This window comes from Hyaena hyaena, unplaced genomic scaffold (genome assembly GCF_003009895.1).
Source record: "Hyaena hyaena isolate Hyena2069 unplaced genomic scaffold, ASM300989v1 scaffold_138, whole genome shotgun sequence".
NCBI classification, from domain to species: domain Eukaryota; kingdom Metazoa; phylum Chordata; class Mammalia; order Carnivora; family Hyaenidae; genus Hyaena; species Hyaena hyaena.
In genome coordinates this window covers 2,712,870-2,725,140 of record NW_024080770.1, presented here as the reverse complement: position 1 = coordinate 2,725,140, position 12,271 = coordinate 2,712,870, and the positions used below count along the sequence as shown (strand labels likewise).

General features: G+C 41.9%; 1 protein-coding gene and 1 non-coding gene across 4 annotated transcripts in view; both read left to right on the top strand.

The window, feature by feature from the left end:
* UBXN2A (UBX domain protein 2A) overlaps window positions 1-12,271 on the top strand; it is a 55,907-nt gene that overhangs the window by 15,712 nt on the left and 27,924 nt on the right. For all 3 annotated transcript variants that reach the window (XM_039238275.1, XM_039238276.1, XM_039238274.1), the window contains exon 3: window positions 10,300-10,438. In XM_039238275.1, coding sequence (XP_039094206.1) covers window positions 10,300-10,438 — 139 coding nt within the window. The remainder of the gene's footprint in view (window positions 1-10,299; window positions 10,439-12,271) is intronic.
* Window positions 6,164-6,270, top strand: LOC120235847. The gene has a single exon (XR_005529511.1). It is a non-coding gene; the product is annotated as a U6 spliceosomal RNA (small nuclear RNA).

Sequence of the window (12,271 nt, the reverse complement as noted above, 5' to 3'; positions counted from 1 at the left end):
CTTGAACAATCTGAGGCTTTTTCTGGGATTGGGACTGGGGCTACGTACAGCCTGAGGTTTCTCTTAATGGAGGACTTAATTTTTGGGTCTTCAGTATCTCATAAGAGGATAGCAAAGGGGAAAGGGAGACAGTAGAAACATAGATGAAATAATAACATTGTCTAGATGTTTTCAGTGTTAAGATAAGTGCTTGTAAACTCATATGCCCGTGGATTTTGCTGCACTATAGCTTAATATAGTACAATATAAAGAGATTCCTTGAATTATAAAGAAAAATTAAATGTGTACCTCTAATTTTTTTATGTGTCCAGGAATGTCTTTCATACTCTTTAAAAAGTATTATTAATAAACTTTGTTTTGGGGGCACCTACGTAGCTAAGCATCTGACTGTGGCTCAGGTCACGAACTTGATGATCTTGTGGTTCCTTGGTTTGAGCCCCACGTTGGGCTGTATGCAGACAGCTCAGAGCCTGGAGCCTGCTTTGGAATCTGTGTCTCCCCCTCTCTCTGCCCCCCTCCCCCCCCCGTGCTCGCTCGCTCGCTCTCTCTGTCTCTCTGAAAAATAAACATTAAAAGAATTTTAAACTTTATTTTTAAGAGTTTTACATAAATATTGAACAGTAAATACTCAGTTCCCATATACCTACCTCCACCCTACCCCACTCACAGTTTCCTCTACTAGTAGCATCTTGTATTAGTGGAGTATATTTGTTACAGTTGGGAACCAATGTTGATACATTATTATCAACTATAGTTTACATTTAAGTTCATTCTTTGTATTGTACAGTTCTTTGGGGTTCAAGAAATGATGTATATAGAGTTCTAGGTATTTTTTGTATTTTTTGGTAATGTTTATTTAATTTTGAGACAGAGAGAGAGACAGCATGAGCAGGGGAGGGTCAGAGAGAGAGGGAGACACAGAATCTGAAGCAGGTTCCAGGCTTTGAGCTGTCAGCACAGAGCCCGACGCGGGGCTCGAACCCATGAACTGTGAAATCATGACCTGAGCTGAGGTCTGATGCTTAAGCGACTGAGCCACCCAGGCGCCCAATGTTTATTTATTTTTTAGAGAAGGAGAAAGACAAAACATGAGTGGGGAGGGGCAGAGATAGGAGACACAGAATCCAAAGCAGGTTCCAGGCTTTGAGCTGTCAACACAGAGCCCAAACGCAGGGCTTGAACTCACAAACCACAAGATCATGACCTGAGCCAAAGTCGGACGCTTAACTGACTGAGCCACCCAGGTGCCCCATATAGTGTTATAGTTTTATTTATTTATTTATTTATTTATTTATTTATTTATTATATTTTTAAATAATATTTATACCCAACGTGGTGCTTGAACCCACAGCCCTGAACTCGAAAGTTGCATGTTTGTTGCATGTTCTTCCAACTGAACCAGCCAGGTGCCCCTATTGTTGTGCTTTTAATTCCATACACCAGTTGTTACTGCTGGTGTATAAGAAAGCACTTGGCTTTTTGTATATTAATCTTATATTTTGCAACCTTGCTAAAATTACTTATTAGTCCCAGGAGTTTCTTGTTGATGATGATTTGGGGTTTTCTGTATAGACAATCATGTCATCTGCAGAGAAAGTTTTATTTCTTCTTTCCCAATCTGTAAATGTTTTATTGCCTTTATCTGTCTTACTGATTTAGCTAGGATTTCCAAAATGTCATTGAAGAGGAGTGGTGAGAAGGGACATCTTTGTCTTATTCCCAGTCCTAGGAGGAAAGCATCTAGTTTCTTGTCAATAAGTATGATGTTAGCTGTAGGTTTTTGAAAGTTCTCAAGTTAAGAGAGTTCTTCTCTATTCCTAACTTGCTGAGAGTTTTTTATCATGAATGTGTGTTGGCTATTGTCAGATGCTTTTTCTGCATCTGTTGATATGATCATGATTTTTCTTTAGTGTGTTGACATGATGGATTGATTTTCTTATGGTGAATCAACCTTGTATACCTAAAATAAATCCTGCTTTGTTGCAGTGTATAATTCTTTTTATGGGTTGAATTAGAAATGCTAATATTTTGTCGGGGATTTTTGCATCTGTATTCACAAAGAGATAGTGTTTGAGTTTCCCTTTCTTGAAATGTCTTTGTCTGGTTTTAGTATTAGTGTGATGCTGTCCTCATAGAATGAGTTAGAAGCATTCCCTTCTGCTTTTATTTTCTGAAAGAAACTGTAGAAAATTGGTATCATTTCTTAAATGTTTGATAGAATTCGATGTGGGAAACAAAGGCAGGAGGAAATGGCAGATAAAATTAAATTTCCTTATAACCTGCAGCCCATTGACAAATACTTGAGGCTGGCAAAGTAAAATGTTTCTCTAGGAACTCCCTACTGTCTTAATGCTAATGCTTTGCTAGAGGGAAAAACAACCTTAGCTTGATAATTGCTAGGCCTCCTCTATCCTGTGAGTCTTCTTTAGCATATGAAAATCTCATTGCAAACTTCCCCTGGACTTTACCTCCCCCAGCTCCATAGTATAAAACCAGTCTCTCCTCATGGACCCAAAGCAGCTCTTCCTGCCCATGGGTCCTGTCCCTGTGCTTTAATAAAATCACCTTTTTGCACCAAAAACGTCTTCAAGAATTCTTTCTTGGCCGTCAGCTCTGGACTCCATGAACCACGCTATCACCCCAAAACCTCAGCAGAATTCACTAGTGAAATCTTTTGTGCCTAGTCCTTTCTGTTTTGGAAGATTATTATTGACTCAATTTTCTTTTTTTCTTTTCTTTTTATTTTAGAGAGACCTCAAGCAGCGGAGAGGATGGGGGGCGGGGGAGAGAACTCAAGCAGGCTCCACGCTCAATGCAGAGCTCAATGCAGGGCTCTATCCCATGACCCTGGAATAATAACCTGAGCAGAAATCTAGTTGGACTCTCAACTGACTGAGCCACCCAGGCACACTGACTGAATTTTTCTCTTAAGTTTATTTATTTTGAGAAAAAGAGTGAGAAGTCTGGGCACACATGCCCTAGCTGGGGAGGGGCAGAGAGAGAATCCCAAGCACGATCTGCAGTGTCAGTGCAGGCCTGATGCACAGCTCAATCTCAGGAACCAGGAGATCACAACCTGAGCTGAGATCAAGAGTCAAATGCTTGGGGTGACTGGGTTACCCAGTCAGTTAAGTGTGCAGCTTCAGCTTAGGTCATCATCTTGTGGTTTGTGGATTTGACCTCCGCGTTGGGCTCTGTGCTGCCAGCTCAGAGCCTGGAGCCTGCTTCGGATTCTGTGTCTCCCTCTTTCTCTGCCCACCCCCCCACCTCCCCAGCTCATGCTCTGTCTTTGTCTGTCAATAATAAATAAATGTTAAAAAAAAATTACGATTACCAAAAAAAAGTGTCAGATGTTTAACAAACTGAGCCACCCAGGTGCCCGTCAGTTTTCTTAATAGATACTAGCCTTAGCATATTTTCCTCCTCTTGTACATTTTGGTAGATTGTCATTTTGAAGGAATATGTCCATTTCATCTAAGCTATCAAATTCACGGCCATAGAGCTGTACATCTCTACACACTGTTCTCTGAACCCCTTAAAAAGCTAGACTGTTTTTGTTGTTGTTTATTTGTGAGACGGAGAGAGACAGAGCATGAACAGTGGAGGGGGGTGGGAGACACAGAACTCAAAGCAAGCTCTAGGCTCTGAGCTGTCTGCACAGAGCCTGACGTGGGGCTCAAACTCACGGACTGTGAGATCATGACCTGAGCTGAAGTCGGACACTCAACCGACTGAGCCACCCAGGCGCCCCAAACCTAGACTATTTCTTACTCATCTTTGTGTCCTCCTACCACCTATGATATAGTAGATACTCAATAAATGTTTGAATGACTTAAATTAACATAATTAAGGTTAGTAGAATTTACATATCAAATAGGTAAAGGACTAAAGCTGCTTTAGTTGCTCAGCTTTATTGGCTTTGTACACAGTAATCAAGTATAAACTGCTTTTTTATAGCCGAGGCACAGGGGGTCCCAAAAATAGAGGATTGGCCACTGGCCGCCAAAAAGTCAAAGGCAGAGAAGCGAGTGGTTGTGGAACAAGAGAGGAATTTATTTTAGTGAGGCCAACACCTGAAAGACAGCCAGGAAAGACAGCCTACCATCTCAAAGACTGTCTCCAAGGTGCCCAAAATACTTCCAGGTTTATATAAGGAAAATGTGGGGCAAAAGTGGGTGGGTCTGGGCAGGTAGGCAGAGAAGGTCAAATCAGTCATTGCTTTGGAGTCAGTCACCGGCAGGGCCTTGCTGGCTCAGGGCAGTCCTTATTGCTGGAGGGGTTAGTTTCTGTTCCCTTCAGGGGTTGCATTGCGCTCAGGGCCTTTTGCAAAAGCTAAGAAACACTTTGGAAAGAACCCAATTAGTGAGGTCTCGATGGAGGCACCCAGAGTCCTCTTTCATTCTGAACAGAAAAAAACAAATACCAGAGAGGATTAAGTTAGTCATAACCATATTATTATCTAATATTGTGTGCTGGTGTGTGTACTGATAGAAACTATATCAGCTATAGGTTTTTGTATGTGTTTGCTTGTAATCTTAATAGCACCATGCAAGATAGGTGGTAGTTTCTGCATTTGCAGATGAGGAGGCCCCATCCCATAGAGGCTAGTAGGTTTCTCTCCCAGAAGTCAGTGTAACTCACTTCCTAAACACAGACACCAGAGCCTCAAGTTTTAGACAGAAGCCTCTACTGCTACACAGCTATGCTGACTGAAGAGAGGGGAAAATCATTAGTACTGTGAGATATCATCTTAAGGTGTGATTCTTTTTATAAAAAGTATCATGTCTTTGCTCTGAGAAAGACCCCTCCCCACCCAGATGCTGTCTCTATCTCAAAAATAAATGAACATTAAATTTTTTTTTACAAATAGTTTATTTGAACATTAAAATTTTTAAAAATATTTCCTTTATGACAAATACAAAATAAAATTAATACTTTGTGATAATATGAAGTATCCTAATACATAGAGATCACCTAGAAGACTAAAAGGAGCATGACTAAATTAAAATACTGCTTTGAGTACCAGTATTTTTTAAAAGGTTATTATTTTTTATGAAGTAATCTTTATTCCCAACATGGAGCTCTAACTCATGACCCCAAGATCAAGAATCACATGCTCTAGAGGCATCTGGGTGGCTCGGTTGGTTAAGCGCCAGCTTCAGCTCAGGTCATGATCTCACCACTGTTCATGAGTTTGAGCCCCATGTCAAGCTTTGTGTTGACAGCTCAGAGTCTAGAGCCTACTTCAGATCCTGTGTCTTCCTCTCTCTCTGCCTCTCCCCTGCTCATGCTCTGTCTTGCTCTCTCTCAAAAATAAACATTAAAAAAAAATTTTTTTTAAAGAATCATATGCTCTAATGCCTGAGCCAGCCAGGTGCCCCAGCATTTTAATATTAATAACAGTGATGACTATTTTGTCTAGGACAGTGATTAAGAGCACAGGCACTGGATGCTTGAGTTCAGTTTCCAGCTCTGCTTTTGAATAGCTTTGTGATCTTGGGCAACTTGCTTAAGCTTTCCTTGACGTATTAAATGGGGATAAAAACTATATGTCCTTTTAGGTCAGTGTGAGGATTGAATGAGTTAACTCATGTGGAGTACTTAAAATAATTCCTAAAATGTATTAATAAATGCTCGATAAATGTTAGCTTTTAAGAGAAGCTTTATAGCATATTATGCTTAGGTTCATAGAAGTGGAAGGCAGATTAACAGGGTTTGAATTCTGTCTTTGCCACTTACTAGCTGTGTAACCTCATGTAACTTAGCCTTGCTGTGACTGATTTTCCTTATCTATAAAAATGTGGATAGTTCCTAGCACAGTATGAAAACTCCAAAATTGTTATTATTCATGGAATCTGAGAAATTATGTTTCAGTACATAGATGAATTTTCTGTATGACTAAAAAAAGATAAACCAGCAACCATCTTTACTTTCAAATAAAATCTTCATTTTATACTACTTTTATGACAGGGGCACCTGGGTGGCTCAGTCAGTTGAGTGTCCGACTTTGGCTCAGGTCATGATCCTGTGGTTTGTGGGTTCAAGTCTTGCATCAGGCTCTGTGCTGACAGCTCAGAGCTTGGAGACTGTTTAAGATTCTGTGTTTCTTTCTCTCTGCCCCTCTCTGCTTCCGCTCTGTCTCTATCTCAAAAGTAAATGAACAGTGCTCGCTTCGGCAGCACATATACTAAAATTGGAACGATACAGAGAAGATTAGCATGGCCCCTGCGCAAGGATGACACGCAAATTCGTGAAGCGTTCCATATTTTTCACTTTGGGGATGAGCACTGAGTGTTATGTAGAAACTAATTTGACAATAAACTATTTGTAAAAAAAAAAAAGTAAATGAACATTTATTAAAAATTTAAATATTTCTTTTACAAAACAAAATAAAAAAATACAGAATAAAACATAAATGCAGAATAAAAATCAGTAGATAGGAATAGCCGAGATGGATGAAGGGAATCAAAAGGTACAGATTTCTAGTCATAAATAAGTCATAGAGATGTACTATACATCATGGCAACTATCATTAATAATATTCTACTGCATATTGGGAAGTTGCTGAGAGAGTAAATCTTTTTTTTTTTTCCCTAGGGGAGAGAGAGAGAGAGAGCGTGAACAGGGGAGGGTCAGAGAGAGAGGGAGATACAGACTTCGAAATAGGCTCCAGGCTCTGAGCTGGCAGTCAGCACAGAGCCCGACGCGGGGCTCGAACCCATGAACCGCGAGATCATGACCTAAGCGAAAGTCGGACGCTTAACGGACTAAGCCACCCAGGCGCCCCTGAGAGAGTAAATCTTAAAAGTTCTCATCACTGGGGCACCGGGATGGCTTAGTCAGTTGAGCGTCGGACTTCAGAAGCTCAGGTCATGATCTCACAATTCATGAGTTTGAGCCTCCTGTTGAACTCTGTGCTGACAGCTCGAATTCTGTGTGTGTCTTTCTCTCTCTGCCCCTCCCCTGCTCACACTTTGTCTCTGTCTCAAAAATAAATAAAACAGGGGCGCCTGGGTGGCTTAGTCGGTTAAGCGTCTGACTTTCACTTAGGTCATGATCTCGCGGTTTGTGGGTTCGAGCCCCGCGTCGGGCTCTGTGCTGACTGCCGGCTCAGAGCCTGGAGCCTATTTCAGAGTCTGTGTCTCCCTCTCTCTCTGACCCTCTCCTGCTCACGCTGTCTCTCTCTCTCTCCTAGAAATAAATAAAACATTTTAAAAAATTAAAAAAAATAAAACATTAAGGGGCATCTGGGTGGCTCAGTTAGTTAAGTATCCAACTTTGGCTCTGGTCATGATCTCACGGTTTGTGTGCTCAAGTCCCACATTGGGCTCTGTGCTGATGGCTTAGAGCCTGGAGCCTGCTTCAGATTCTGTGTCTCCAGACCCTCCACTCCTTCCCCACTCACACTCTGTCTCTCTCTGTCTCTCAAAAATAAACATTAAAAAAGCATTAAAAAAATAAAACATTAAAAAATATTTTTAAAAGTTCTCATCACAGAAATCTTCTGTAACTGTGTATGGTGATAGATGTTAGCTAGACTTGCTGTGGTGATCATTTCACAGTATATACAAATATCATGTTGTCGACCTGAAACTAATATGTCAGTTTGTACCTCAATTTAAGAAAAAATAGTAGAGGGATGCTTGGGTGGCTCAGTTGGTTGAGCGTCCAACTCTTGATTTCAGCTCAGGTTATGAACTCACAGTTTGTGGGTTTGAGCTCTACATTGAGCTCTACAATGACTGTGTAGAGCCTGCTTGGGATTCTCTCTCCCTTTCTCTGCCCTTCTCCACTCATGCTGTCTGTCCCTCTTCTCCCTCTCTCACTTTCCCTCTCTCTTTCTCAAATAAATAAATATTTTTAAAAAGAAAAGTAGAGAGGCACCTGGCTGGCTCATTCAGAGGAGCATGTGACTCCTGGTTGTAAATTCAAGTCCCATGTTGGTTTTAGAAATTATTTAAAAAGAAAATCTTAAATAATAAGGGACGCCTGGGTGGCTCAGTTGGTTGAGCAACCAACTCTTGCTTTCAGCTCAGGTCATGATCCCAGGATCATGGGATTGAGCCCCATATTGGGATCTGTGCTGAGCATGGAGCCTGCTTAGAGTTTTCTGTTTCCCTTTTCCCTCTGCACCCGCTGCCTCTCTATGCCCATGAGTGCACTTTCTCCTCTCTCTCTCTCTCTCTCTCTCTCTCTCAAAATAAAAAGGGTGTGGGGCACCTGGGTGGCTCAATTGGTTAAGCATCCGACTTTGGCTCAGGTTATGATCTCACGATTCATGGGTTTGAGCCCTGTGTCAGGCTCTTTGCTGACAGCTAGCTCAGAGCCTGGAGCCTGTTTCAGATTCTGTGTCTCCCTCTCTCTCTGACCCTCCCCTGCTCATGCTGTCTCTTTTTCTCAGAAATTTAAAAAAAAATTTTTTTTAATTTAAAAGAAAATAAATTTAGGAAAATAAAAATACAAGGGTGTCTGGGTGGCTCAGTTGGTTGGGGTTTGACTTCAGCTCAGGTCGTGATCTTGCGGTTCGTGAGTTGGAGTCCTACATTGGGCTCTGTGCAGACTGCTTGGAGTCCGGAGCCCGCTTTGGATTCTGTGCCCCCCACCCCTCGCTCTCTGCCTCTCCCCACTTCAAAAATAAATTAAGAGTTAAAATTTTTTTAAATATAAAAACATAAATAAAAATTGATTTTAAAAATAGAGTATTAAACTACTACAAATCAAAGTCTTCAGGGAGAAATCTTCTTCTGAAGTTATGCAAATCAAAACCATGATTAGGACTTTTCCTGACACATTATTCCCCTTTAGTTTCAAAAGTGCTTTTTCTGTTACCAAAAGGTACCTAGTAACTGTGGTGTCTAAATGGGGTGTCTCTTGATCAGATGGGGACCCCCAAATGTGGGGTGAAGCTGAAAGAATTCACCTGAGGTAGAACAAAAGGGACAGGAGTTGATTGAATACACTGCGCAGAGCTGGGGCAGGACAGCAGAGGAGAGACTGTAACAAGGCAGTGGGCGGGGGCTGTTTTTAAAGGGGGGAGGTGGGGAGATACGGGAACAGATGGAGTTTTCCCTTTTTTTGTAACTACTTGATTGTAAGTAGCTCCTTGTTAGGGCCTATTGATATTTTGAGGCAGGTCACCTGATGGGCGTCTATTCAGCCAAGTGATCACTGTGGGCCCTTTTTACATTCTATTGCTCAACCCTCTTTGCCTAAAAGCAGCCTCTGCATGGGCACTTGGGTGGTTCAGTAGATTAATAGTCTTATTCTTGATTTTGGCTCAGGTCATGATCTCACAACTTGTGGGATCGAGCCCTGCATCCGGCTCTGGGCTGATAGCCAAGAAAAAAAAAAAAAAGGCAGCCTTTGTAGTAACCCCTTGTAAAGCTATTTTGAGCTTTTTATAAAGAACACATTTTTTTTTTTTTTTAAACTCTGGACCAGTGATTTTCAACCTGGTGTAGTTTTGTCCCCCACTGGACACCTGGGAATGTGTAGAGATGATTTCAGTTATAACACTGGAAGTGCAGGGTGGGTGGAGTATGCATGATACTGGCATTTAGTGGGTAATGTTCTGCACATCCTACAATGGACAGGGCAGCTCACACAACAGAGAACTGACCCTCCTCAAATGTCAGTAGACTGATGGGGAGAAAACCCTACTCTGGACCAAAAGGCTTAATGACTTCCCAAGGTCACTTATCTGCTAGAATCTTAATTTAGAATTGGGTCTCGGGGCACCTGAGTGACTCAATCAGTTAAGCATCCAACTTCAGCTCAGATCGTGATCTTGTGGTTCATGAGTTCGAGCCCCAAGTCGGACCCTGTGCTGACAACTCAGAGCCTGGATCCCACTTCAGATTCTGTATCTCCCTCTCTCTGTGCCCCTCCCCTACTTGTACTCTGTCTCTCTCTCAAAAATAAAACATTAAAAAATTTTTAATTTAGAAGTGGGTCTAAATTGTGGACAAGGAAGCATCTCAGTTTCAAGATCCCTTAACTAGAGGGGCGCCTGAGTGGCTCAGTCAGTTAAGCGTCCGACTTTGGCTCAGATCATGATCTCGCAGATTGTGGGTTCGAGCCTCGCATCGGGCTTTGTGCTGACAGCTAGTTCAGAGCCTGGAGCCTGTTTCAGATTCTGTGTCTCCCTCTCTCTCTGACCCTCCCCTGCTTACACTGTCTCTCTCTCTCTCTCTCTCAGAAATAAATAAAAAACATTTTTAAAAAGATCCCTTAACTAGAACAGTTCATGTAAACTTTTGGAAAATTAGTAGTCAGTACTGTTTTTTTTTGTGTGTGTAGGGTCTGTGAAACAGGATCTGACAACCAACCTCTTAGTGATGATCGACAAACAAATTGTGAATATTTTGTTGACAGCCTTTTTGAGGAAGCTGAGAAGGTTGGTGCCAAATGTGTGTCTCCCACTGAACAGAAGAAACAGGTAAAATGTCCATAACTTTTTTTCTCTTCCAGTGTTTCTCAAAATAGGAACCCTATGTTTCATAATAATAGTAAGTTATTATTACCTTTTCCACTGTGTTGACATTGCACTGATACCGCAAAAGTAATGTGGGTTAAACTGCCGGTGCCTTAAGAGGAATCAAAGCAGTGGCACCAAAACTGTACTAGTAATTACTGTGTTTTTTATTTGCTTTCAGTCGGGGGCATGCTAGTTTTAATGAAGAATGTCCTTGATGAAGCCAGCCTTGGGATAGCTTTTTAAAACAGTATGCATGAGAAGAGTGCATTGGAAATAGATGGCTTAAAACCTTGTAAGCCTAGGGGTGCCTGGGTATCTCAGTGCATAGAGCATCCTTCGATACTCAAGATGACTCCTGATTTTGGTCCAAGTCATGGTCCCCACGTTGGACTCCTAGCTGAGCATGGAGTCTTCTTATGTCTCTCTCTCTCTCTCTCTCTCTCTCTCTCTCTCTCTTTCTCTCTCTCTCTCTCTCTCTCTCTCTGTCCCTTGTTCACTTGTTCCAGCATGCACATTCTCTGTAATTAAAAACAAACAGGGGCGCCTGGGTGGCTTAGTCGGTTAAGCGTCCGACTTTCGCTCAGGTCATGATCTCGCGGTTCGTGGGTTGGAGTCCCGCGTCGGGCTCTGTGCTGACTGCCAGCTCAGAGCCTGGAGCCTATTTCAGAGTCTGTGTCTCCCTCTCTCTCTGACCCTCCCCTGCTCACGCTGTCTCTCTCTCTCTCCTAGAAATAAATAAAAATTTTTAAAAAAATTTAAAAAACAAACAAACAAACAAAAACATAGCCTTGCAAGCCTAACTTTGCCCTTGTTCTGCCTTCATACTTGATTGATACAATTCCATTCTGGTATCTGAGATTTGTATGTGGCACATTTTTACTCCCTGAAAGCTTAAAAAAAATTTTTTTTAATGTTTCTTTTGAAAGAGAGAGAAAGACAGTGCACGAGCAGGGGAAGGGCAGAGAGAGGGAGACACTGAGACACAGAGCCTGATGTGGGGCTTGAACCCACAAACCATGAGATCATGACCTGAGTTGAAGGTTCAGCTGACTCACCCAGGCACCCTTCCCTGAAAGCTTTTAGAATCTTTAATGCTATGTTCTTTTTTTTTTTTTTTTAATGTTTTATTTTTTTCTGAGAGAGAGACAGCATGAGCAGGGGAGGGTCAGAGAGAGTGGCAGACACAGAATCTGAAACAGGCCCCAGGCTGTGAGCTACCTGTCAGCACAGAGCCCAAAACGGGGCTCGAACCCATGAACCATGAGATCATGGCCTGAGCCGAAGTCGGAGGCCCAACTGACTGAGCCACCCAGGCGCCCCTTTAATGCTGTGTTCTTACAGCCTTGCTGTGGGTCCTTTTTCATTCATTCAATCTAGAAGCTCATGTTTTACCATTCTAGGACCTTTTCTTTTCTTAAGTTTATTTATTTATTTTGAGAAAGTACCAGCAGGGTAGGGGCTGACAGAGAGAATCCCAAGCAGGCTCCACACTGTCAGTGCAGAGCCCGATGTACAGCTCGAACTCACAAACCATGATCATGACCTGAGTCAAAATTGAGTCAACTGCTTAACACACTGAGCTACCCAGACACTTACTTTTTATATTATTTCTCCTATTTTCTACTTCTTTGTTGTTTTGTTCTGTTTTATTTTAGTATTTTTTAAAGAATTTTTTGATTTTATTATTTTTTAATGTTTATCAGTTTTTTTAGTTAGACAGACAGACACACACACACACGCGCGCGCACACACACACACACACACACACACACACACACAGTATGAGTGGGGGAG